General features: G+C 43.9%; 1 protein-coding gene across 1 annotated transcript in view; it reads left to right on the top strand.

Annotated features, from left to right (window-relative positions):
- Positions 1-2,978: 2,978 nt before the first annotated feature.
- Positions 2,979-26,586, top strand: part of LOC310676851 (uncharacterized protein) — a gene marked incomplete at its 3' end in the record, with an annotated part of 65,663 nt that continues 42,055 nt past the window's right edge. Inside the window, exon 1 of the mRNA XM_083439028.1 lies at positions 2,979-4,160. Within this exon, the coding sequence (XP_083295154.1) occupies positions 3,045-4,160 (1,116 nt within the window). The 5' untranslated portion in view covers positions 2,979-3,044. The remainder of the gene's footprint in view (positions 4,161-26,586) is intronic.

The following is a 26,586-nucleotide window of genomic DNA, read 5'->3' as shown; positions in this document are numbered from 1 at the left end:
GAGCAGCCAAGCATACTAGGACTCAATTTCTTGACTTTAAGAAAGCCGACTTCATAAAACTTAGGGAAGTGCTGGGTGAGACCCCATGGACAGTAATACTAAAAGGAAAGGGAGTTCATGATGGCTGGGAGTTTGTTAAGAGGGAGATAGTAAAAGCACAACTGCAGGCAATACCAATGAGATGGAAACACGGAAGGTGCCTAAAGAAGCCAGGGTGGCTATCTAAAGAACTTTTAACTGAGTTAAGATTAAAAAAGGATGTGTACAAAAAATGGAAAAGGGGGGAAACCACCAAAGAGGAATTCAAACAAATAGCCAGCACGTGTAGGCACAAAGTCAGAAAAGCTAAAGCACAGAATGAACCCAGGCTTGCTAGAGAGGTTAAAAGCAACAAAAAAAGCTTTTATGGGTATGTCCGTAGCAAAAGGAAGAACAAAGAAACAGTGGGGTCACTCAGAGGAGAAGATGGTGAAATGCAAACAGGGGACACAGAAAGGGCTGAACTCCTCAATGCCTTCTTTGCCTCAGTCTTCTCCGATAAGGAAAACAATGCCCGACCTGAAGAATTTGGAGCAAAAGATTCAGCAGAGGAAACACAGCCCAGAATAACTAAGGAGAAAGTACAAGAATACTTGGCTAGTTTAGATGTATTCAAGGCTCCAGGGCCAGATGAACTGCATCCAAGAGTATTAAAAGAACTGGCAGATGTGATCTCAGAACCACTGGCAGTCATCTTTGAGAATTCCTGGAGAACAGGCGAAGTCCCGGCAGACTGGAGGAGGGTAAATGTTGTCCCTATTTTCAAAAAGGGGAAAAGAGAGGACCCAAATAATTACCGCCCAGTCAGTCTGACATCAATACCAGGGAAGATTCTGGAGCAGATCATCAAGCAAACAGTCTGTGAGCACCTAGAAAGGAATGCTGTGATCACCAATAGTCAGCATGGATTTCTGAAAAATAAGTCATGTCAGACGAACCTGATCTCGTTTTTTGACAGAATTACAAGCCTGGTAGATGAAGGGAATGCAGTGGATGTAGCCTACCTTGATTTCAGCAAGGCATTTGACAAGGTGCCCCATGATATTCTTGTAAAGAAGCTAGTAAAATGCGGTCTTGACTATGCTACCACTCAGTGGATTTGTAACTGGCTGACTGACCGAACCCAAAGGGTGCTCATCAATGGTTCCTCTTCATCTTGGAGAAGAATGGCTAGTGGGGTGCCACAGGGTTCTGTCTTGGGCCCGGTCTTATTCAACATCTTTATCAACGACTTGGATGATGGACTCAAGGGCATCCTGGTCAAATTTGCAGATGACACCAAATTGGGAGGGGTGGCTAACACCCCAGAGGACAGGATCACACTTCAAAACGACCTTGACAGATTAAAGAACTGGGCCAAAACAAACAAGATGAATTTTAACAGGGAGAAATGTAAAGTATTGCACTTGGGCAAAAAAATAAAATAAAAAATGAGAGGCGCAAATACAAGATGGGTGACACCTGGCTTGAGAGCAGTACATGTGAAAAGGATCTAGGAGTCTTGGTTGACCACAAACTTGACATGAGCCAACAGTGTGACGCGGCAGCTAAAAAAGCCAATGCAATTCTGGGCTGCATCAATAGGAGTATAGCATCTAGATCAAGGGAAGTAATAGTGCCACTGTATTCTGCTCTGGTCAGACCTCACCTGGAGTATTGTGTCCAGTTCTGGGCACCACAGTTCAAGAAGGACACTGACAAACTGGAACGTGTCCAGAGGAGGGCAACCAAAATGGTCCAAGGCCTGGAAACGATGCCTTATGAGGAACGGCTAAGGGAGCTGGGCATGTTTAGCCTGAAGAAGAGGAGGTTAAGGGCGGATATGATAGCCATGTTCAAATATATAAAAGGATGTCACATACAGGAGGGAGAAAGGTTGTTTTCTGCTGCTCCAGAGAAGCAGACACGGAGCAATGGATCCAAACTACAAGAAAGAAGATTCCACCTAAACATTAGGAAGAACTTCCTGACAGTAAGAGCTGTTCGACAGTGGAATTTGCTGCCAAGGAGTGTGGTGGAGTCACCTTCTTTGGAGGTCTTTAAGCAGAGGCTTGACAACCATATGTCAGGAGTGCTCTGATGGTGTTTCCTGCTTGGCAGGGGGTTGGACTCAATGGCCCTTGTGGTCTCTTCCAACTCTATGATTCTATGATTCTATTTGGTGCAATTCATAACTCACTCAAATACAAATGGGTAATGTTTGCAGGTGGCATTTTTTTGTTTTTCACAAAATCTCATTGTTGAAAAATATAGATGTTTTTGGCAATATCTCAGGATAGACTATAAATTGGTCCAAATCAGAGTTGATGTTAATAGGGGAAAAAATTTTGGTTCAATTGTTTAAACAATTCCAATTTCGTATTTGTACAGACAATATTATGTTTCTAGGCATACTAATACCATGAGATCTCTCTAAATTAGCCTCATTGAACAACAACCAAATATGTCATGAGATATCTATGGATATTGACAGATGGGAGTCGTTGAACCTTGGCTGTGGGGAAAGGTCAATGCTCCCAAAATGAATATAATTCCTAGACTGGTTTATATCTTAAGAGGAATACCTAACAAACACTTTCAAAAAAAGTGTTGGGAACCAATGACACTGCAAGCAATAGCCTCCAGAAGATCAAAAGAGACTACGAGGCTCTGGGCAGGAAATTGAAGCAATTAAATACACAAATCGTCATCTCATCTGTCCTCCCAGTTGAACGACGTGGCCCAGGGAGAGAGAGGAAAATAGTGGAAGTAAACAGCTGGCTTCGCAAATGGTGTAAACAGGAACGGTTTGGATTCTTAGATCACGGACTGCCGTTTCTTGAGGATGGACTTCTGGCAAGCGATGGGCTGCACCTCACAACGGTTGGGAGGAATGTTTTTGCCAAAAAACTAAGAAACCTCATCAGGAGGGCTTTAAACTGACTAATGTGGGGGAGGGAGACAGTGCTCCTGAAGGTAGGAGTCTATTAATTGATGAAGATGATCATCCAAATGTCATAGACCAAATGGAGCAAGCAGCAAGCAGACCTAGTGGTGGGAGGAAAAAATCCTTAAATAAGAGACACGGGGGAATGACTAATGGACTTCAATGTCTGTACACTAATGCACAAAGCATGGGAAATAAACAAGATGAGCTTGAGCTCTTGGTACAGCAAACTAAATATGACATAATAGGCATCACTGAAACCTGGTGGGATAAGTCCCACGATTGGAATGTAAAAATGGAGGGATACAATCTATTTCAGAGAAACAGACCAGACAAGAAAGGAGGAGGAGTGGCGTTATATGTCAGGGATGTGTATACCTGTGAAGAGATCCAAGATTTAGAACCTCAAAGCCAAAGTGAGAGCATTTGGGTCAAAATTAAGGGAGAGAAGAATAATAGTGACCTCATTGTGGGAGTTTACTATAGATCCCCAAGCCAAACGGAGGACATAGATGATGCCTTCCTGGAACAGATGGCCAAGCATGCAAAAGGAAGGGAGATAGTAGTAATGGGGGACTTCAATTACCCAGATATTTGTTGGATGTCAAACTCAGCCAAGAGCATAAGGTCAAACAGATTCCTCACTGGCCTTGCAGACAACTTCATTGTCCAGAAAGTGGGAGAAGCAACAAGAGGAACAGCCATTTTAGATCTGGTCCTAACCAATGTCGATGACCTGGTTAATGGGGTAGAAGTGGAAGGATCATTAGGCGCAAGTGATCATGCTCTTCTGAAGTTTACTATACAACGGAAAGGAGCAGCCAAGCATACTAGGACTCAATTTCTTGACTTTAAGAAAGCCGACTTCATAAAACTTAGGGAAGTGCTGGGTGAGATCCCATGGACAGTAATACTAAAAGGAAAGGGAGTTCATGATGGCTGGGAGTTTGTTAAGAGGGAGATAGTAAAAGCACAACTTCAGGCAATACCAGTGAGACGGAAACATGGAAGGTGCCTAAAGAAGCCAGGGTGGCTATCTAAAGAACTTTTAACTGAGTTAAGATTAAAAAAGGATGTGTACAAAAAATGGAAAAGGGGGGAAACCACCAAAGAGGAATTCAAACAAATAGCCAGCACGTGTAGACACAAAGTCAGAAAAGCTAAAGCACAGAATGAACTCAGGCTTGCTAGAGAGGTTAAAAGCAACAAAAAAGGCTTCTATGGGTATGTTCGTAGCAAAAGGAAGAACAAAGAAACAGTGGGGTCACTCAGAGGAGAAGATGGTGAAATGCAAACAGGGGACACAGAAAGGGCTGAACTCCTCAATACCTTCTTTGCCTCAGTCTTCTCCGATAAAGAAAACAATGCCCGACCTGAAGAATTTGGAGGAAATGATTCAGCAGAGGAAACACAGCCCAGAATAACTAAGGAGATAGTACAAGAATACTTGGCTAGTTTAGATGTATTCAAGTCTCCAGGGCCAGATGAACTGCATCCAAGAGTATTAAAAGAACTGGCAGATGTGATCTCAGAACCACTGGCAGTCATCTTTGAGAATTCCTGGAGAACAGGCGAAGTCCCGGCAGACTGGAGGAGGGCAAATGTTGTCCCTATTTTCAAAAAGGGGAAAAGAGAGGACCCAAATAATTACCGCCCAGTCAGTCTAACATCAATACCAGGGAAGATTCTGGAGCAGATCATTAAGCAAACAATCTGTGAGCACCTCGAAAGGAATGCTGTGATCACCAATAGTCAGCATGGATTTCTGAAAAATAAGTCATGTCAGACTAACCTGATCTCATTTTTTGACAGAATTACAAGCCTGGTAGATGAAGGGAACGCAGTGGATGTAGTCTACCTTGATTTCAGCAAGGCATTTGACAAGGTGCCCCATGATATTCTTGTAAAGAAGCTGGTAAAATGCGGTCTTGACTATGCTACCACTCAGTGGATTTGTAACTGGCTGACTGACCGGACCCAAAGGGTGCTCATCAATGGTTCCTCTTCATCCTGGAGAAGAGTGACTAGTGGGGTGCCACAGGGTTCTGTCTTGGGCCCGGTCTTATTCAACATCTTTATCAACGACTTGGATGATGGACTCAAGGGCATCCTGATCAAATTTGCAGATGACACCAAACTGGGAGGGGTGGCTAACACCCCAGAAGACAGGATCACACTTCAAAACGACCTTGACAGATTAGAGAACTGGGCCAAAACAAACAAGATGAATTTTAACAGGGAGAAATGTAAAGTATTGCACTTGGGCAAAAAAAATGAGAGGCACAAATACAAGATGGGTGACACCTGGCTTGAGAGCAGTACATGTGAAAAGGATCTAGGAGTCTTGGTTGACCACAAACTGAGCCAACAGTGTGACGCGGCAGCTAAAAAAGCCAATGCAATTCTGGGCTGCATCAATAGGAGTATAGCATCTAGATCAAGGGAAGTTATAGTGCCACTGTATTCTGCTCTGGTCAGACCTCACCTGGAGTACTGTGTCCAGTTCTGGGCACCACAGTTCAAGAAGGACACTGACAAACTAGAACGTGTCCAGAGGAGGGCAACCAAAATGGTCAAAGGCCTGGAAACAATGCCTTATGAGGATCGGCTAAGGGAGCTGGGCATGTTTAGCCTGGAGAAGAGGAGGTTAAGGGGTGATATGATAGCCATGTTCAAATATATAAAAGGATGTCACATAGAGGAGGGAGAAAGGTTGTTTTCTGCTGCTCCAGAGAAGCGGACACGGAGCAATGGATACAAACTACAAGAAAGAAGATTCCACCTAAACATTAGGAAGAACTTCCTGACAGTAAGAGCTGTTCGACAGTGGAATTTGCTGCCAAGGAGTGTGGTGGAGTCTCCTTCTTTGGAGGTCTTTAAGCAGAGGCTTGACAACCATATGTCAGGAGTGCTCTGATGGTGTTTCCTGCTTGGCAGGGGGTTGGACTCGATGACCCTTGTGGTCTCTTCCAACTCTATGATTCTATGATTCTATATCTTTATTTAGAAAATGCCTTTGGGGCTTTTCAACCCTGAGCATATTTATGCAGAAAAGGCAAGTACAACTAAAGGAAGGAGGATTCGGTATCCCAGAATTAGAACTATATCAGCATGCATATTTACTGTCAAGTACACAATTCTGGAGACCCACAACTGATAATAACTGTCCATATTGGGCTACCTTGGAATACTTTTATGTAGCACCTCTCTGGAAAGATGGGCAGCCCTCAGATCCAAACATATTAATGCCCAAGACGCTACAGAAACAGTTTCATCAGTTTGAATGATATGGCACCACGTGTCTAATAATAATAATAATAATAATAATAATAATAATAATAATAAAATGACCTTTTAGCCCACAATAAAATGACTTTGTGGGGAAACCCGAGTCTAAAAACAGCGAATCACCACTCCCCACATTAAATGGGGGGCGCCCTTTGCGTGGTCACATGAAGCCCCCTGGACCCTATGCAGCACCATTAGCACAGGCTTGGCTTCGCCTTCCCCAGGTGGGATACCTGGAGGTCTCCACCTACCTCAGCCAGTTGCCCAATCTCGCCTGGGGAAGCATTGCCAAGATGATCAGGCCAGTAGTGGGAGGGACCACCTGCCCACACAATAGGGGGAGGATCTTACCTGGGAAATGTCAGTTGGCTCCAGAGCTTCTCCTACCCTATCCACCCTCAGTTAAGACTTATTTTGCAGGTTAACCTTTCTTCCACACGTACGCGGGCACTGCTATGTCAAGGTCACTGTTGAAGGGCCGGAAAGGAATTCTCCTGCATTGGCAGATTTGCCTTTCCCATAGCAAAACATCACAACTTTGGCAGTATCACGCCTTGGGCGGAATCTTTTAGTCTATCTTCCCTAAATAGGGGTGGGTGTGTAGCGGTGACCCATGCCCCCTCCTCTGCGGCGGCGATACCAGGGTTCCCAGTTAAAGGGGTTGTTTTGAGGGGAGGCTCTGGCCATACGCCTATAGGTTGTCATTGCTATCTCCTGCGACAGCAGCGTAATGGGGGTGGGCTCTCTCTGCTTGAAAATATGTTCTCCAGAGCCAGCCCACCCCCCACCCCCCACTGGATAACCCTGATGTTCCTCAAATCTCTGGCGGGAGACTGGGAGGCCCAATGCCTGAGCCAAGGTCTACCCACATCTGAAACATAATAAAGTTGTGGCCAATTTGTCTTGAGTCTTTATTCCACATGGGGGCCGCCCAGGGTTTGGGGGACGCCGCCTGTCCATGCAAAGAAATTGTGGTATGGAAGAGTTGGATGAATTTGGGTACATTAACTTTAGATCAATTTATAGAGAAGAAGGATGAATGTTATGCATATTCAGACAACTCAGACAAAGACAAATTACCTCTAAATACTCAGTGTCAATATCTTCAGATAAAGCACCAGGCAACTGCCATTTACAGACCAGCCGCTTTTACAGTCGCAGAGACCACAGAGACATGCAAAATGCAGCTCACTTCCATGATTGGATTGAATATATGTACAAACTTGCTACACATGAACAAGTTGCGTACAAAGGTAGACTTGCCATGGACAAATGTAATGATATTTGGAATTCATTTTTATAAATATTGTGTTAGGTTAAGGCCTGGTTAACTACAATAACTTTTTTTTGTGAAGTACAGTATACATTTTTTTTTTCTTTTGCTCTGTTGTGTATTCTACATCGATACTATTTCTTTTAAATAAATAATATAAAATAAAAAGATTCTCCAAATAAATATAAAACCAATTTTCCCTAATTATAAAAAAGAAAGATAAAATATGACACTAATAGCTCAATTCTGAAGGGATTTAGCCAAAGCAGGTATTTCTTACTGGTACACAAAGTTAAGGGAATCAGCCTACTAGGAAAACAAAACAAAAAACAGTTTATTGGCTGAGAAGTTCTAGTGGTCAAAAAAGAAATGACAGATATATTTCTGTTTGCTATGATGTTATTGATAACAACAACAACAACAACAACAACAACAACAACAGCCACTCTGGGCGGCTTCCAACAAAGTATTAAAATACAGTAGCCTGTTAAAAATTAAAAGCTTCCCTAAAGGGAGCTGCCTTCAGATGTCTTCTAAAAGTCTGGTAGTTGTTCTTCTCTTTGACGTCTGGTGGGAGGGTGTTCCACAGGGCGGGTGCCACTACCGAGAAGGCCCTCTGCCTGGTTCCCTGTAACTTGGCTTCTTGCACTGAGGGAACCGCCTGCCAGAGATCATTGACCAGTGCGACCAAGGCAGTTTCAGTCTCATGATGAGACCTGAATCCTGACTGGAAGGGATCCAAATGGTCTGCTTCTTCCAGGTGTGCCTGGAGTTGTTCAGCGACTGGGCAATAGTTGGCCATATTGGCCAGGTCTAGAGTTGTTTTTTTAAGAAGCGGTTTAATGACTGCCTCTTTCAGCAGGTCTGGGAAGGCTCCCTCACAGAGAGAAGCATTCACTACCCCGTGAAGCCTGTCGCCCAGCCCTTCCCAGCTAGCTTTTATAAGCCAGTTTGGGGAAGGATCAAGGAGACAGGTTTCACTCCTTCAAGCAGCTTGTCCACATCCTTGGAGGTAACGGATTGGAATTGATCCCACACAACTTGACTAGGCAGGACTCTAGCACTCTCCTGCCCTGGCCCTGCTCCCACAGTGGAGTCTACCTCTTCCTGAATCTGAGCAACTTTATCTGCAAAAAACTTTGCAAAAGCATTGCAGGAGATCAGGTGGCCCATACTGGGCCCCGATGGAGCAGGTGGTTTCGCTAAATTGTGAACCACCTGAAAGAGTCTCCTGCTGCTGTTTTCTGCAGATGCAATAGAGGTGGTGAAGAAAGTCTTATTCGCCATTTCCATCGCCACTTGGTAGGCTCGATATTGAACTCTAACCCATGTCCAGTCAGCTTCAGAATGAGTTACCTGCCACTGGCGCTCTAGCCATCTCAACGATTGTTTCATTGCCCTCAGAGCCATGGAAAACCATGGGGCTGTCCGGGCTCCATGCAATCGGAGAATTCGCTTTGGAGCCAAACAGTCAGTAGCCCTGGTTAACTCCACATTCCAGTGGGCTACCAGGGAATCAGCTGAAAGGCCATTAACATGGGATAAAGCATCCCCTACCACTCTCTGGAAACCATTTAGATTCATTAGGTGCTGGAGGCGGACCATCCTAATCAGTCCCACCTCCCTGCAGAGGGGAAGGGTCGCAGAGAAGTCCAGTTGCACCAGGAAGTGATCTGACCATGGCACTTCTTTAGTTTCGCTTTTACTTAGTTTCAGATCACCAACATCCATAGAGGTGAACACCAGGACTACGGCATGTCCGCAGCTATGAGTTGGGTCAGACTTATTCAGGGACAGCCCCATGGAGGCCATGCTTTCCACAAAGTCCCGAGCGGCCCCTTGTAAGGTTGTGTCGGTGTGGATGTTAAAATCCCCCAGGACAACCAAACTAGGTGTCTCCAGGAGAACATCCGCCACAACCTGAAGCAGCTCGGGCAGGGAATCCTTGGTGCAGCGGGGAGGTTGGTACACCAAAAGGAATCCTGTACTGCCACTATTGCCCAACTTCCAGAACATGCACTCAGAAAACTGGGTCTTCCCAATAGGACTCCTGCACAGCAGCACCTTCAGGTCATGTGGGTATCCCTTGCTGATTCCAGTATCCGTCTGGACAAGACCAGACCTGGAGGCAGGGATAGTCCTCAAATAACGACTAAACCTGCCTCCTTAGTAATGACATGGTCTGGTCTTAGCGTAACTCCTCCTCCTACCCGTGATCACTGAAATCGGTTGTCCCAGTGCATCCTCCCCATGGAACCTGCCCCAGCCATTTTGTTGGCTGGGACCCACTCCCAGGCAGCCCTGACCCCTCCCCTTAAAATAAAATAAAACCTATATAAAAACAAAACAACACCAAAAAAACACAGTAAAAATTACAACCATACCAAAATTAAACAAATTCCCAAACCCAACTAAACATCCATCCCAACCCCCACACCAAAAAGAATTTAAAAAGGTAAAAAGGCATAAAAATAAAAAACATTTTAAAAAGAACTCTGAGCTGTTGTGAGATCTCCTGAGCAGGTCCCACCCTGGGCCAGATGGTGAGAAGCAGAAACAGGACCTGCAGGCACTGACAGCAGAGGAGGGCAGACCATAGCCAACTCCCCCCCCCCCACGGCGCAGCCTTTAAATGGATGGAAATGCAGCTCACCCTTGGAAAATAAGGGAAATCCATGCTAATGCTATATTTACAGACTTGTTATAATTTATATCAAAAGTCTGTAATATATTCCTGATGCCTCTGGTCCCCTTTCTGTCTCTGATTCAATATTTCATACCAGTTTTCTGTGATGATTTTGTTCTACACTTGAGTTTGCATTTTAATAAAATAACCCCCCCCCCAAAAAAAATGTAGGGATGCTGTTAATATTTGTGATCTTGCAATTTTTTGACAGATCTTTCTCCACAAAACACAGACATATATATCCCTTTTTGCAGAGAAGTGAGCAGGCAGCAAGTTTGAGAATATCATCATGAATCCAGGAGGAGAGCAGCAACTGGAAGCATAAACTTTTGCAGAGTAGCCAGTTGGGTTGCAAAAAACATTGGTCCAAAATTTGATCTCTGCTTCCTCTGAGCATTTCTGCAGATATCTTGCCCAACAGCCCTTTAATCTATCACTTGCTGTTTGGGCTCCTCTAAAAGTAATCTGTACACAATTTATGGGAAGCTGCTTCTTTTTTTTTAACTCTGTGTCCCCACTGTTAAAATTAAACTTCTACAATTTATATATTTATTTACTTCCAATTATGAAACACTTCCCATAAAGCATCCCAAAGTGATTTCACAACAAAAACAAAAGCAGTAAAAACAGTGACATAATTGTTTCTTTTTGCAATTGTCATATAAAAAAGTCAATTATAACAATTAAGAAACAATTAAAAACACGTTATGTAAAACAATTAAGAACAATTTCATACATAAAAACAATTTCATATCCAACACAGATGCATACTGGGATAAAGGTCTCCACTTAAAAGGCTTGTTGAAAATGGAAGGTCTTCAATGCATGCCCCAAAGACAACAGAGACAGCACCTGTGGGATATGGACCAAGAAGTCATTCCAAAGGGTAGGGTGGGAAACACACTGTATTCCACTTCCCCTATCATTCAGAAGAGACTGCCTGATAAAAGAGCACAGCAATCAGTTGGGGATGTAAGGGGCAATATGATCTTATATATCCTGGTCCAAAGCTTTACAGACCCATAGAACTGCAGAGTTGGAAGGGACACCAAGGGCCATCTAGTCCAACCCCCTGCACTGCAAGAATCACAACCAATAAACTTCAGATGGGTGGATGGGTAGCCATCCAACTGCTGACTAAAACCCTCCCATGCAGGCCCATGTCATAGTCCTGTGCTGCTCAGTCACAGCAGAGCTCAGTGGAGGGAGAAGCCGGCCAACTAGTCTCGTCTCGGGGGGGGGGGGGGGACAAGGTCCTGGAGTATCTCAGTTCATGTAGTCAGATGATCCGGGGGTCAAAAAAGCTGAGGGTCCAAGGTCACGAGAAGCAAGAAGCAGCAAGGTCTGTCCAGGAATGACGAATGTTGTTTCCAGCAGCTGACTGAGGCTGGAAACCCTGCTTCACAAAGCTGGAGCCAGCTGGTTCTCATCAGGAGCAAGAAGGCTGATCAGCAGCAGGTAGAGTCATTTTGCCTTCTGCTCTTTCAGGCTGCTGCTCAGTAGGTGAAGCTGACTCCTGGCCCATGACAGACCACCTTGTAAGGAAAGCAGACATGCTTCTTTATTTCCGCCTGAGTAGAAACTGAAAAGCAGAGCAAAGGGAAGTCCCAGGGGTGAAGTCCAACTCCAGCCCACAGTGCAAACATCTATTATTTGCCTCATCAACGGTCTGACCACTGTTGCCAAATGGCTGGTAACCTCCAGACTGGAATACTGCAATGTGCTCTATGTGGGGCTGGCTTTGAAGCTGTTCACTAGAGCAGATTATCACCATCTTGGCATTTATTTACTTACTTGTTGTTACAGTTACATCCCAACTTTTCTTCAGGGTACTCAATGCAGGGTAAACAAGTCTTCCTCTCTCCACTGGCCCAAAGTCACCTAGGAAGCTTTATGCCTCAATAGGAATTTGAACTCTGATTTCCCAGATCCTGCTCCAGCACTCTAACCACTACACCACACTTCTCTGCTGCAAGGGTTGCAGCAATGGCTGTCCAATGGCTACTGCGTGTGAGCACTGGTGTGCAATGCCCTGAATGTGCTAAAGTGGCTACAGAGTGAATGGAACATACTATCCTGAAAGAAGGACTGGCTGGCTGGCTAGAGCACTCCATAACACAATATATTTTTACAGGTCCACTTGTAATTCACACAAATCCCACCCCTGTCTTTAAAATAAGCAGAAGGGTCAGATACAACACCAAAAAGGGTCATGAGGAATTTATCTGGAGATATCTCCAAACTGATTCTGCTCTGGTACACCCCTGGACCTTGGCTTTATGTGTTAATTGTGGAATACAGTAAGCGCATTTATTTCTGGAGAAATCCATTCTCTCTTCTTGTTTTCTGGCAAATATTAGCATTGCTTGTGCAGAATTCAGAATTCTGTGCATGTATGCATGCAGAGAGCAAGAAATCTATAGCAGAGAATACTTAAGAACTATTGCCTTTTTTCTTCAAAGTGTCATACAGGATGGAATACAGGATGTCGCTCATATGGTTAAACCTACAAACTATGTGAGAATGCAGGAAGGAAAGCAGCTGGTTGATAAAATTGTGGAATAAATTTAAAGACAATATACAAACCTCACTCTAGTTGGTACGGGGGGGGGGGCAGACACACCCACCCACCCCAGTTCATTGCTACTATCAGAAAGAATCAAGAGCAGATTTTTTTTTGTTTTCAGGAAGATTTGACACTTCAAAGTTACCTGTCAAGAAGGGACAGTTGCTATCCATTTTCATATGCAACAATGAAAAACCAGAGGATTCAGACATAATAATGATAATTTGTTAAATTTATATACCTCCTTCCATCCAAAGACCACAGGGTGGTTTAAAAACAAAAAAGTGCATAGCATAATAACAAAACAAAACAACCACACACACTCCCAGACCCCTAGATCAATTCTTTCTCTATGTATCGTATCTGTCCTGGTCTGCCACCATGCTGCAGTTTTCATGCCCACTGGCAGACACTGCAATGTGGCCTGTGAGGGACAACAAAATGAATAAGACCGAGTGTGGCATGCCCATTTCCAAGCAGGGCTGTGGAAGGGGTGGCCATGCCTTCTGTTTTCCATTTGTTTATTAAACCACAAAAGTTAAGCATCTTGGTGTCCCATTAATTGAAGTAAAAGAGTTAAGTATGTCTTTGAACAGGATTTAAACGTCCTTATTTGGGGGGCATGTGTTCCTGTATTCATAGCAAAGGTTTTATTTTCACACTGAAGAATTTGGATTTTCATTGTGTTATGGGAGAAGCATGCCAGGGAAACCATAGTGCTTCAAGGAAGAAAATCACACAGCATATTTGAAGATATTAGCATCCAGATCACCTGGGATAATTTGAAGAGATGCCATGACCATTCTATTTAAGTGATCCTAGTGGTACTAGAAAATCAAACAAATCAAAAGATGACACCAATCTGAAATACTTGACAAGCAATCTTTAAGCTTTCTGAGAAATTCCAGGTATACTATGCATAAGTTTTAAAGATCTAGATAAATCAATTGCTTCACCTTTATTCCCCTGAAGAATACTATTGATTTTTATGAAAATGAATTAAACCTTTAGTATCAATTAGATTCTCTGCTTCTTCTTAGAAAAGGCATCTCATTGCAGAGTCCAGAGATTTACCCAACAGCAAATAACAGTGGTATGGTTGGTCTACTTATTGGCATTTATATTGGATAAATAAGCCTCAATTACATGTCTGTTTGCATTCAGATTTGCAATTTTGATCAGCTGATGTTTTTAAGGTTCTCTGAGCCAGTTCCTTTACTGTTCACACACACACACACACACACACACACACACACACACACACTTCTTTGGCGATCACTCATAGCCGAGTAAGATTGTCTTCCATCAACACAGTTTTAACAATGAGTCCGTAAGTGACTGTGGAGGCCAATTCTGGATCCACACGTCCTTCCACAGTGGGGATATTGGTTTTCGGGCAGGAGTTGATTACAGTGTGGATTTGCCAAGCGTGCCTTCATCTTAACACATTTCTCCCTTGCGTCCTGAGTTCGAGTGTCTTCAAAGCCCATGACACCTTTGGTAAAGGCTGTTCTCCAATTGGAGTGCTCGCTGGCCCGTGTTTCCCAGTTGTCGATGTTTATACTACATTTTTTTAGATTTGTCTTGAGACAGTCTTTAAACCTCTTTTGTTGACCACCAGCATTATGCTTTCCATTTTTAAGTTCAGAATAGAGTAGTTGCTTTGGAAGACAATCATCAGGCATCCGCACAACATGACCAGTTCAACGAAGTTGATGTTGAAGAATCTTTGCTTCAACGCTGGTGATCTTTGCTTCATCCAATACACTGATATTAGTTCGCCTGTTTCCCAAGTGATGTGTAAGATTTTACAGAGACACTGTAGATGGAATCTTTCGAGGAGTTGGAGATGGCGTTTGTAAGTGGTCCATGTTTCACAAGCATGTGGTAAGGTTGGTAGTACAATAGCTTTGTAATTGAGCATTTTGATTTCCCTGTGAATGTCCCGGTCCTCAAACACTCTGCACTTCAATCGGGAGAAAGCTGCACTCACAGAGCTCAGGCGATGCTGGATTTCGGCATCAGTGTTGACCCTTGTGGAAAGATAACTGCCTAGGTAGGAGAAGTGATCAACATTTTCCAACGTTACACCACTGAGTTAGGTTTGTGGCGCTGCAGAGGGGTTACACACACACACACACACGCCTCACACTTAAGGCCTTTTTTATCTTACATGTGCAAGGAGCCCTTCCTTATGGCCTAATGGAAATTCAAAAATATTTGTATTTTGTTTGTTTTCATGCCACTAACTGAGTGATTCCTTTCTGTTTCTCCTCAAACATTTGTGATTCCTTCCTCACATTCTTTGAAAATAACATCCCTTGGTGTTTAACCATGTACATACCTTAAATAATTATTCACAGCCCCAACACCAGGAATGAAGAATGCTTAAATGATTGCATCTTTATTAACTGCTTAAGAACCTGCAGTTTAGAGAACTCAATCTTGGCTACCTGCTTGCAGAGAGAGAGAGAGAGAGAGAGAGAGAGAGAGAGAGAGAGAGAACACTCTAAAGTGATAGCAATTCATGCCTACCCCATCTTTCTTCAGGTAGGTGAACCACCTTAGCAGCTCAAGCTCCTACAACAGGCTTTTGTCTACTGCAAGGCTTTATTGTCAATCCACCATAAAGGTGAGTGAGAAGGGGCTCCTTTTAATCCTCCCCACGCCACCAGAAGGGCACAGCCTCCCAGGGCCCAAGTGCCCCAGCTCCCACTCCCTGAGCCGGCTGCCAGGGTGAGATGGTGCCTCAGAGTAATTACCAGGGATTTGTAATAATATTTTTTTCACTAGGCACCTGGCCCCACATGCTGATGGTCCCAGCCCCATCTGAATGTGGAGGAGGTACACGACTTTAGAGTAGGAATATGACCGGCATCACAATTCTTCTCAAAATGCTTTTGCATCCATTGAAACCGGTCACGTTTCTCATTTGCAGAGCCTCCAAATTCCGCAAATGACGTGTTTGATTTCAAAATGTTTCAGGAAACAAATTGAAGCAAACTCTTGAAAATAGGACTCCGCAGCCAGGCTCCATTGCCTTATTTCCTGCACAAGTGATTCAGCCTGCCAGGTGACTTCACTCCCAATGTAGTTCCATTTGCAGCCCTCCAGGTGTTGCTGAGCTACAACTTCCTTCATCATTGACCATTCTGGCTGAGGTTGTAGTTCAGCAACTTTTGGAGGGTTACAGGGTAGCAGCCCCTACTACAAAGCCTTGGCTCTGGGCTGCACCCTGCAGTAGGAGCTCCTACCAGACAAAGCACTTTCACTGCCTCCCTCCATACACCCTGCCTCTAGAACTTGGCTGCCTCTAGCTCTGGCACTTGCCTCTGCTCCATCTGCTTATTAGATGCTCTCTTTTGATGTGCTTTAGACTATTCCACCTGCCTCTGCCTCCTACCTGGCCCTGGAGATCCTTCCTCTTGGTCATGGATCCTTGCTGTCACTTGATTTGGGACATCCCTAGACAATACCAACTTACATGTTTAATCAACAACAATACCCAAAAGGCAGATTATTAATGCATCAGTACTGTTCTGCAAAGAAGCCTGGGCAATCTGGTGAATTTGGATGAATTCTGTAAGCATCCTTAATTTTTAATTTTCTGTCCTTTTGATAAATATGCAGGTCAGCTGCAGATATTTGCCCAAAGTATAAATAGCTATTGTTCCTTTCCATTGTCCTCTGTAACTGAGCTATGCGTTAGCAGCTGGGACACTCACATCCCAGGAGGAAACATAAGTTTGCAAGTACAACGTGGTTTTGAGTCATGACCGAAAGAGAGAGACCTTCAGTCAAGTGACCCAAGAAATCAAACGAAGCTGAATAAAGCAAACTAAAATTAGTAACAGGCTAACAGCTTGTCCATTGCCTAGAGCAAGACACAGCAGGGAGATGATGGTGATGTTTTATGACAGACAAGTTCAGATCCCCCCTTTTTAAAAAACAAACAAAAAACAAAACAAAACTCTGAAAAGTGAAATAATCAACAGTTTAATCAATAGCATCCAGAATTGAGCTGCTACAGCATATATGCTATAAATAGGGCAGTGATTGAGTGGGCAGGGGTCGATTAGGCTACCCTTCTCAGATCAAATACATGGAGGGGGGCTGCTTCCCACTCTAGATCTATTTATGAGACAATTTGGATGGCCCCACCACCACCATCATGCATGCCATACAACACGCCAGCTTTCTAGCTCACAATCAATCACAGACACAATCCATCACAATTAAGGCCAAGAAAATTATCTAGATTTGGCTGGTCAAAGTTTTGGCTGCTTATTATGAATGTGTGTGATGCATCGTGTCCACATTTCTAGATCATGCGCAACTCCCAATGTGTTCATGTCCTGTGTGCCAGTTTTCCTTTTCTCCCACTCCCACTCTACCTTTTCCCTCTTTCTCACATTGCTGTCGAGCACCCTCTCTCACAAACTTCTTTTCCACCTGCTGGACTTGCTGCCTCCTCGGACTTCTGTGTTCTCCATTCCTCAGCTCCATTGCCACTTCAGCTCCTGCTTTGCTGAGCCCTCTCCTCAGTGGAGTCAGAGCAGCTCAACCAATGCCTAGACAACTATCAGGCTGGAGCCAGCAAGCGAGCAACAGCAGCTGCCAGACTTGGATGGCAGCCCAGGGGACGAAGGGAGGTTTGTTATGGGAAGACCAGAGGAAGGTACAGGGGGGAGTTCTCAGCCCAGAGAAACACAGGACTTAGTAGATGATAGCTTGTCTGAGCCAGTTGGCAAACCTCTCAGCATGCAAGAACACAGGAGGGGTACAAGAAAAGGGGAAATTGACATCACAGAAGCGATGGAAGAGATTCATTTTCACGTGTTGTTTCCAGAGGAAGAGGAACAATGCTGAGGATTTAGTTGAGTCATCATCAGGGTAGCCTTAAGTCACAGGTGCAGAGAGCTCCAGACAAGTGGGATGTTTTTTCTGCGATAAAACCAACTTTTAATTGACTGTACATGTACGTGTCTTGATGACGCTACGACAACCAATTTCTGTCCATCTGTGGCATTAGGGCAGCTCAGCCCATTGTTGCCAAAGGCTTCATCACTCCATATGCTACAAAGCTACATAGAACCCTACAGAGTGGATAGAATGGATGCATCAAAACTGCACTCTCTGCCCCTATCCTGCACACATTTATTTAAACATCTGAAGAGAGCCTATGTTTCCAAGCAGTGTGCTAAATATGCTACTATCTTGTAGTCATCTGTCCACATGAGAAAATAAATATATTCAGAAAGAGAAAACCTTCTACAAATTCATCATCTTCCTGTACATCACACTTCCTGAAAACTCCAGAATGACCTTTAAGTGCAAGAAGCAAGAGAGGCAGCATATCATGCGCCTGAAGTCTGTTAATTGTGGCTTCTTGGTTTGTTTAAGGGAAGTCTGATTATGACTAAAGAAATCAGTATGGATTTCTTTTAAATGTAAAAGGCAGGGCATCCTTTAAAAAGAAAATCAGTGCACCAGCCTCATTATCTCAGGCACTTACAGCCAGCCTCTCAGCTTCCTGGGCATCATCAACTAACTCTCCCAGGGAGATTTTTCAGATCAAGATGTGTGGGCAGCTGGGAGGCTGAAAAGCCCTGGAGAAATGTCTCACACTTCTGCTTGTCCTGTGACTGCAGAGCACAGATGGTTTGCTGCTTGTCTAGGTGTGAGTCCGAGTGGTTTTCCCTTTGCCCCACCATTCCTCCTAAAAAACCCCTCTCTTTAGTCAGAACAAACAGCAATCCGCAGAAAACCCTATCACTATTTGCTCTGATTCAGCACTAAGTCATGGGTTTTCCTGGGAGAGAAGAAGAACAGCAAATGGAAGTGTGGATGAGTCTTTGGTAGGGTTGCCATACGTCTGGAATTTCCCAGACATATCTGGAATACTGCAGTAGGAAGCAGTGTCTGGGCGGAAATAGGCAAAAAGAAAATATGACCTGGAAAATCTTGGTGTATGGCAGCCCATGTCAGCAGTGCCGATTTCCCATAAAATAGATCAAAAATTGTCTTTTATTACAATTTTGCCAAAAAAGCTTAACAACTTTGGGCAAAAAAAGAGGGGGGTAAAGAAAAAAGATCAATCTGTCCAGATTATCACTGTTTGAAATATGACAACCCTATTTTAGGAGAAAGAAAAACACTCATAACCCTTTGGCCAACACTTACTCAGATGTCATACTTTATCTACAGTTTATTATCCTTTGGGAATTGCACAATCACTTTAAAAAAGAAAAAGAAAACCCTTTTCCAAAAAGAGTTCCAGTACAACTCTTTTTGAGTTTAGAGAAAAGGTGAGGAAGAGGAATAATAATAATAATAATAATAATAATAATATTTCTACCCCACCCATCTGGCTGTGTTTCACCAGCCACTCTGGGTGGCTCCCAACAGACTATTAAAAACACAATAAAACATCAAAAATTAAAAACTTGACAGGGCTGCCTTCAGATGTCTTCTAAAATATAGTTGTTGTTTCCTTGACATCTGATGGGAGGGCGTTCCACAGAGCAGGCGGCACTACTGAGAAGGCCCTCTTCCTGGTGACATGATAGAGATTTATGGCAGCGAGAAAGTGGATAGAGAAAAGTTTTTCTCCGTTTCTCATAACACTGGAGCTCATGGGCATCCAATGAAGCTGAATGTTGGAGGATCCAGGACAGAAAAAAGGAAGTCCTTCTTCATGCCCAGGAGCCAGGGAGAGCCACCAACCTCGATGGGTTTGAAAGAGGATTAGGCAAATTCATGGAGCCAGGAGCCTTGATGGCTATGCTCCAGAGGCAGCAATGCTTCTGATTACCAGTTGCTGGGAGCCACAGTGCGGACAGGGCTCTTGTGTTCAAATCCTGCTTGCATTTAGTTAGCCACTGTGAGAACGGGATGCTGGACTAGATGGGCCATTGGCCTGATCCTGCAGGCACTTCTTGTGTTCCTACATTAGACATGCATAGGACTACACTGTAAATGAAGTTCTGTAGAGTACAGGGTGATTATTTAAAGCACCCCAATCTCCCATCTTCTGATATACTGATAAATGGCATAAATATAGTTTTAATGGCATTTTACTTCTGCAAAATGGCAGTCATATAATACATACTGTGACTGCTGAAAAGATAGCCTTAATGAAGAGTACTGGTGACATAAAGCACAATGTGGATTTCTTTTCCAGCCAACTCCTAAAACGTGATGCAAATGTGAAAAAGGAAATAAATTTAGCATACTTCAGGAAAATAAAAGCAATAATATCATGATTTATGGGGACAGAGAAGCCACCACTGAAGCTCACCGAGTGACCTTTGGTCAGTCCCTGTCTCTCAGTCTCACCTATTTCACAGTATTTTTGTGGGGATAAAATGGAGAACTTTGTATATCCTTTTGAGTTCCTTGGAGAAAAGGTGGCATATAATCTAGTAAACAAATGATGTGCACAACAGCTGTGTTTCTGTGTGTATACACATACAAACACATACACAAATGAAACTCTTGCATTTGATTAACTGAATGTTCAGACTTCTCTTCAGATACTGTTATTGTCTGTAGCTGTTTCAAAGAATTGTACCTTAGAGTTACAGAAGAAATATGTATGCCCTTTTTATTATCATTACTTCATCCAAGAGTTAAGGATTCAGTAATGGAAGCTGAATTAGCACGGGCTAGACCTGAACAATGCTGTTTGCATTGAATAAATAGGATGTGATGTCAACAAGTTGTTAGCTTCACTCATTCCATGGCTCGGTAGCTTCTAGTAAAAGTCTTCCTCTTTACCATAGTGTGTTACCTGAATAAGAAAATATACAAAAAATTACAAGCCGTGTGCAGATGCATAACTGGTGTACAAATGAACATGTGAATGGTGGAGAGTAAAAATCATGGGGCATGTATACAGAACTGCATACAAAACATTGGGGTATATATTTGTAGACTGCTGGGCAGATGGGAATTTGAAAGTGTGGAGGTCAGGCTAGGTGAGGCCAGCCAGAGATCCCAAGCCTCACTTTATGAATTAATCTAAACATGGATTATTATTTGCACTGCTCTAAAAATATAGTTTGAATGTTATAATAAGACTTAAATATTTGCCATGCAATTCTAGCATCAATCAAGCCTTAAACATTTATTTAAAGGTATACTGAAAAGAGTCTAAAATGATTTGTCCTTTGGCCCTGTTTAACATTCTATATGAAGAGAATAGCGTGCTTTGGATGAAGGATTGCACATTAATAAACATATTCATTTGCTTCAGTCACACTCTTTAGTTTCTGGTCTTTAATACTGGTTAGCCCTGTCTCACTGGGTTAAACCTGAACCATGATCAGGTCCACAGAAGAGCATTGGCGCATTGGCCAGCTAAGCATGACACTAACCTTTCCTAGTTCTCCCTGCCCGACCAAAGGCCCATTAGTCCAGAATCCTGTTCTCAGCACCCAAGCCTGTGGAAGCCTGAAAGCAGGAGACGAATGCGACAACACTCTCTTCACTTGTGCTTCCCTAAAAATGGCGTTTGGAGACAGACCGTCTCTGGTCCTGGAGGCAGGACATATCAACTGTGGCCTAAAGACACAGGTAGCCTTATCCTCCATGAATTTGTCTAAACAACTTTTAAACCCAACCAAGTTGGTAGTCAATAATACACCACGTGGTCACAAATCTCGTTACAATATAGATTTAACCCATACATTATTTTTCAGCCTTCCATTTCAATGGGGTTCTCAGAGAAAGAAGAGGAAACTTTCACCTCTCACTGAGCAGCATCAATCCCACTGCAAATGCAAAAGTCTCAACACCCACCCCCACCCAAAAAAATCTAGCTAGTGAAAGTGTCTCAAAATTAATGCAGGCAATTCCACAGATATTTTTGGTCTGGCCATAACAGCAGATACTTTCAGCCAGGTCACCTGTTATCTTTGCATTTTCTCCATTGTGGGTTATGCAGCTTGCATGACATCTGGTGTACTGATGTGACATGACATAATGCGATGTAAATGGATGTGACAGGGACAACTTAGGAGGAAATCTACTTTGAATCAGATACTAGCCATCAGTTTCAACACTAGGTATCTGATCTGATTTGCTGAGATTTAGGGGAATGTATAATTTGTGAAAAGCAGGTCCTATTGGGTATCTGCGACAATCCTCAAACCGTGATTCATTTCTGACTACATCTCACTCTGAGGGCATTCAGAGCAAACTTGCTGGCAGTGTCAATGTACCTATTAGCAGGATAAATTTGGAATCTCAGAGACAAGAGAGAGTAAACAAATTAACACAGATCATGACTATCAAACCTCCAGGATATGACGGGGCTTCTTCTGAGCTGACAAAGAAAAAAAATATTTGAAGAATAGAAAAGCATGCAGAGATAAAGCAAGACATTTACAAAAATAGCATCGTCACAGTCCCATAATCCTTTTACATTCTAAAATGTGTAAATCACACAAGTGCAATATTTTCCTGCATATGCTGTGCTTAATCATGAGAAATTAAGAACATGTTGACAGGATGGGGAAAATTGACTCTTTCCCACTTTTTTATATCTGCTCTGATGAAAAATTATACCCACAATGGATTTACTTGGGAATTTAGGATTCCAGTGCAGAGAATATATTCTTCCCTAAGGGAGGGAGGTTTGAAATCAGTAGATGGTACAGAACATCTCATGCAGGAAAAATAGACAAGGAGAGGAGGGAGAGTGCTGGGGCCATAGCAGTCTCCCCATCACCTGAACCTTGAGAGGGCACCCCTGGGACCCCCCAAACCAGGGCCAGATTTACGTTTGATGAGGCCCAGCTGTCCTTTGTCAACAATAAATTGTCGCTGGTTTTTTGTGTTGAATATATGCTATATGGTAATTTATGGACCTAATATGTATCTAAAGCCATTTGCACATGCAGAATATAGGCACCCTATATACAGAAATGAGCAAACCAGTGATATTTTAGGGAGCAGGCTAGCAGACAGGGCCCATTATTTACATCATAGGAACCTACACAACACAAAACACTGTTGTATGTAGGCTTTCTTTTATTTGTTTTTTTATCTTATATATTGGAAATGTACATCCAGTTCTTTTTTTCCTTTACTTTTTTGGGGGGCCTCCAAGAGAGTGGGGCCCTAAGCTATAGCTTATATGTAAATAGCTTATAGGTAAATCCGGCACTGCCCAAAACATTCCTGACCAGCTTCACAGCATTCACCTGAACTCCTCTGAGAGTACCATGCAGATTTTTCAGCACTGTGGATGGAGGACCTTAATGGGAAAACATATCAAGTCAGCCTTTTACTGGTTTTAAGACTAGGGCTTCTATCCCTATGTGTAACATTTCTTTTACACTGCAGTGCTTGCTCCATTTTGGGATGCCAATGCCACACTAAATTTTAAGTGGTGGGAAAGTAATGCATGCTGGGATGCCGCTCCAGATGCCACCAAGTGAGTGGCAATAGCACCATCATGGAAGCACATTAAAATTACACTGCAAAACTTCCATAATTCTCTGACTTAATGGGGTTGCTGACATATTTTTTTTCCTGGAGGCAATTAACACAGAAATGAGAGCTAAACTTTCATTAGATTCCCAGAAGTGGTTTTCTGTTGTGTGAAAGATAATATAAAAAGCAAAGTTATCAGGCAAGAAAGGGTCTGGAAAACAGAATAAAACATTGTCCGAAAGAAGCCCCCATGGCATGAAAAAGATGCTTTCCAGGCAAAGGACAAGTGTGGACAAGCCCTAAGAGGAACAAGTGGCAAGGGAAGCAACAGATCTAGCCAGGAGGTTTTAAAAAAAATGTCTCCCACCCTCCCACCATGTCTTCTTTATAGTGATGAACTTCCTTGTCACTGCAGCTGAGAAGAACAAGCATGAATCAAGAAACAAGATGGCCAGGGCTGCTAAGTGGCTCTTTCCACATGGTCTTCATTGCCTGATTATGCCCGATTGTGGTTATTAGGATTTGAGTTAATGCTAATAACCTTTACAATGAGTATTCAAAACACTTCACCTGCGGCATATCTATAATCCTTACAGCAACCCTGTACCTTACGTCAGGATATTATCTCCACAGTTTGGTGAGAGGAATGGGAGACACTGGGTTGTCTAAAGGTACCTAGTGAGTGCCCAGCTCCTTCTGGCTTAGAGTTCTGCCTCTCAGGGGAGCATCACACTCCAGTTTGGGCTCTCTGGGGCTAAGGCCTCTGTCTCAGAAGATGAGAGCCAAAATACTCACTGACAATGGCAGATTTACAGCTGCAGTCCAGCCAAACCAAGGTCAAGCACAGAAAAACAGCCAAGGGACAAAACATGATCCAGAGGCAAGGTCAGGCAACATCACAGGGAGTGGAGACAAGGAGTAACAGGTGCTAGAAAACAATGAGCCAGGGAACTGTGTTGCTCAGGAGTGGATCATGAGGGAGACCTTAAATACCCTGGCATCTGCCCCACACCTGAAGCACATCCACTGAGGGAGAAAGAGTTTCCAGGAATTGCTTACTCACGAGCCACTGACTACAACTCTAGGTTATGGGATTGGTCTTCAGCCCAGACCGAGACCTTTACACCACATTGTTTTCAAGGACTAGAGAACGAGTCTCCCACCAACTCTGACAGCTCCAAGGGTTGTTCAGAAGGTGTTGTCTTGGCAGGCCCCTCAATGGAATCCTCTGCACACTCATTCCAGGGGAGCCTGCCTGCTCCTCATGTTCCTTGATCTGTGGGGAATGTCTGGTACCATGTCAAGGCTGGGCGCAATTCAGAAAAACCACTGAAAAGGGCAGCCTCATAGGGAATCTCTCACCCTTTGCAGTGTTATTGCATGTCCTAATGCGGTGCTATGTCTTTTTCTGCACTGCTCTGGTTTGTCAGAAGAGGCTTAGTCATACTAGCCACATGACCCGGAAAAACTGTCTGCGGACAAATGTCGGCTCCCTTGGCCAGTAAAGTGAGATAAGCGCTGCAAACCCAGAGTCGTTCATGACTGGACTTAACGGTCAGCGGTCCTTTACCTTTACCGCTACAGCCTTATCATAGAAAAGAGCCCAATGCTGGGCTCCTGTCTTGGGGGGTAGTCCAATGCTTATTGTAACGCACTCTACGTGGTGCTGCCCTTGAGACTGACCCAGAAACTCCAGCGGGTGCAGAATGCCGCGGCGAGACTCCTTATGGGGTCTTCACTGCGAGATCACATTCATCCGATACTATACCAGCTGCACTGGCTCCCGGTGGAGTACAGGATCAGGTTTAAGGTGCTGGTTTTAACCTTTAAAGCCCTATACAGCCTAGGACCCTCATACCTACGGGACCGCCTCTCCTGGTATGTCCCACAGAGGAACTTACGGTCTGCAAATAAAAACATCCTGAAGGTCCCAGGCCACAGAGAGGTTAGGCTGGCCTCAATTAGAGCCAGGGCTTTCTCGGCTGTGACTCCGATCTGGTGGAACGCTCTGTCACAAGAGACTAGGGCCCTGGGGGACCTGACATCTTTCCTCAGGGCCTGCAAGACAGAGCTGTTCCACCAGGCCTTTGGCCAGGGCACAGCCTGACTCCCTCCTCTGGCAATCTGCACAGAATTTTGCTTAACGGTTGCCATCAATTTGATTTTAATTAATTTTTATAATGGAATGTTTTTAGAATGTTGGATTATTTGATTGTTGTTAGCCGCCCTGAGCCCGGCTTCGGCTGGGGAGGGCGGGATATAAATAAATTATTATTATTATTATTATTATTATTATTATTATTATTATTATTATTATTGCTAGAGTTCATGTCTTTGACAAAGGAGGCAAGGCAGCTCTTTGTTTTTATCCTGCTATTGCTTCTGCCCACCCTGCCCACATTACCCTTTCTGTTCCTCTCCCCAATGGCTTGCTGCCTGATCTTCCCCAGCGACTGTTTACATGGCCTCAGGCTTTCCATTTATTTTATTGGTTCACTGAGCCCACCATAGAGGATCATGCCCTTGGGAGGAGTTCCCCCAGCTTCCTCTTTGTGTGTGTGTGTGTGTGTGTGTGGCTTCAATGGGGGGCAGATCATGAATGAGGATGTATCTTTAGACACACTGAAGGGGCTTGCTTGCTTGTCTGCAACTGGCATGAAATTCTGCAAGATTTTATACAAGAGTTAAACAGAGGATTGTGGGGAAATGACCGAAACATTCCATTGCACAAATCCAGTTTGCTCAACAGCAATCCTACTAAACTGAGTTGGATATTTCATCAAGATTCTGAAACCACTGAACCTTCCTATGTTGTTGGACCAAAGCCCCCATCACCCCTGACCACTGAACATGGTGGCTGGGGTTCAGAAGGCTCAGCCCTAGTCTAAGGTTTTAAACACCCAATTTTTCCAGCATGTTCTTCTTGTCTCAACACCAGCCAGGGTGGGGGGAACCAAGGCTGGCCCTTGGATATACAGCCCCCTGGGTGAGGATTTCTTTCCACATCTCCACCTCCCCAGGGTTAGCTTTGCAGGGCCACCAAGAGCTCTGAGAGGGTGTGGGGCAGGTGGGGTGTGGGGAACCCTGCTGCTGCCCCCTACAAGGACGCATAAGTGTGTGTACAGGTGTGAAAATTATTGCATGCACAAACTACACATTTCCACCTGCAGCTCCTTGCCCTGGGATCACACAGAATGATTGATGTGCTTCTTCTTTTTCCTTTTTACATGGTAGTAAGGGAGTAGGGGATTGGGTTGTACTTCTCCTGAAGTCTACTCCTGAAGTAGACTTTTCTACTTCTTGGGGATCGCCCGGCTGTGAGGCGTGGAGGCCGCTCCCTGGGCCAGGTGAAAAGGGGGCAGGGTCCA

This window comes from Podarcis tiliguerta (assembly GCF_965153285.1).
Source record: "Podarcis tiliguerta genome assembly, chromosome: 4".
In the NCBI taxonomy this organism is placed as follows: domain Eukaryota; kingdom Metazoa; phylum Chordata; class Lepidosauria; order Squamata; family Lacertidae; genus Podarcis; species Podarcis tiliguerta.
This window is presented reverse-complemented; position numbering and strand designations above follow the sequence as displayed.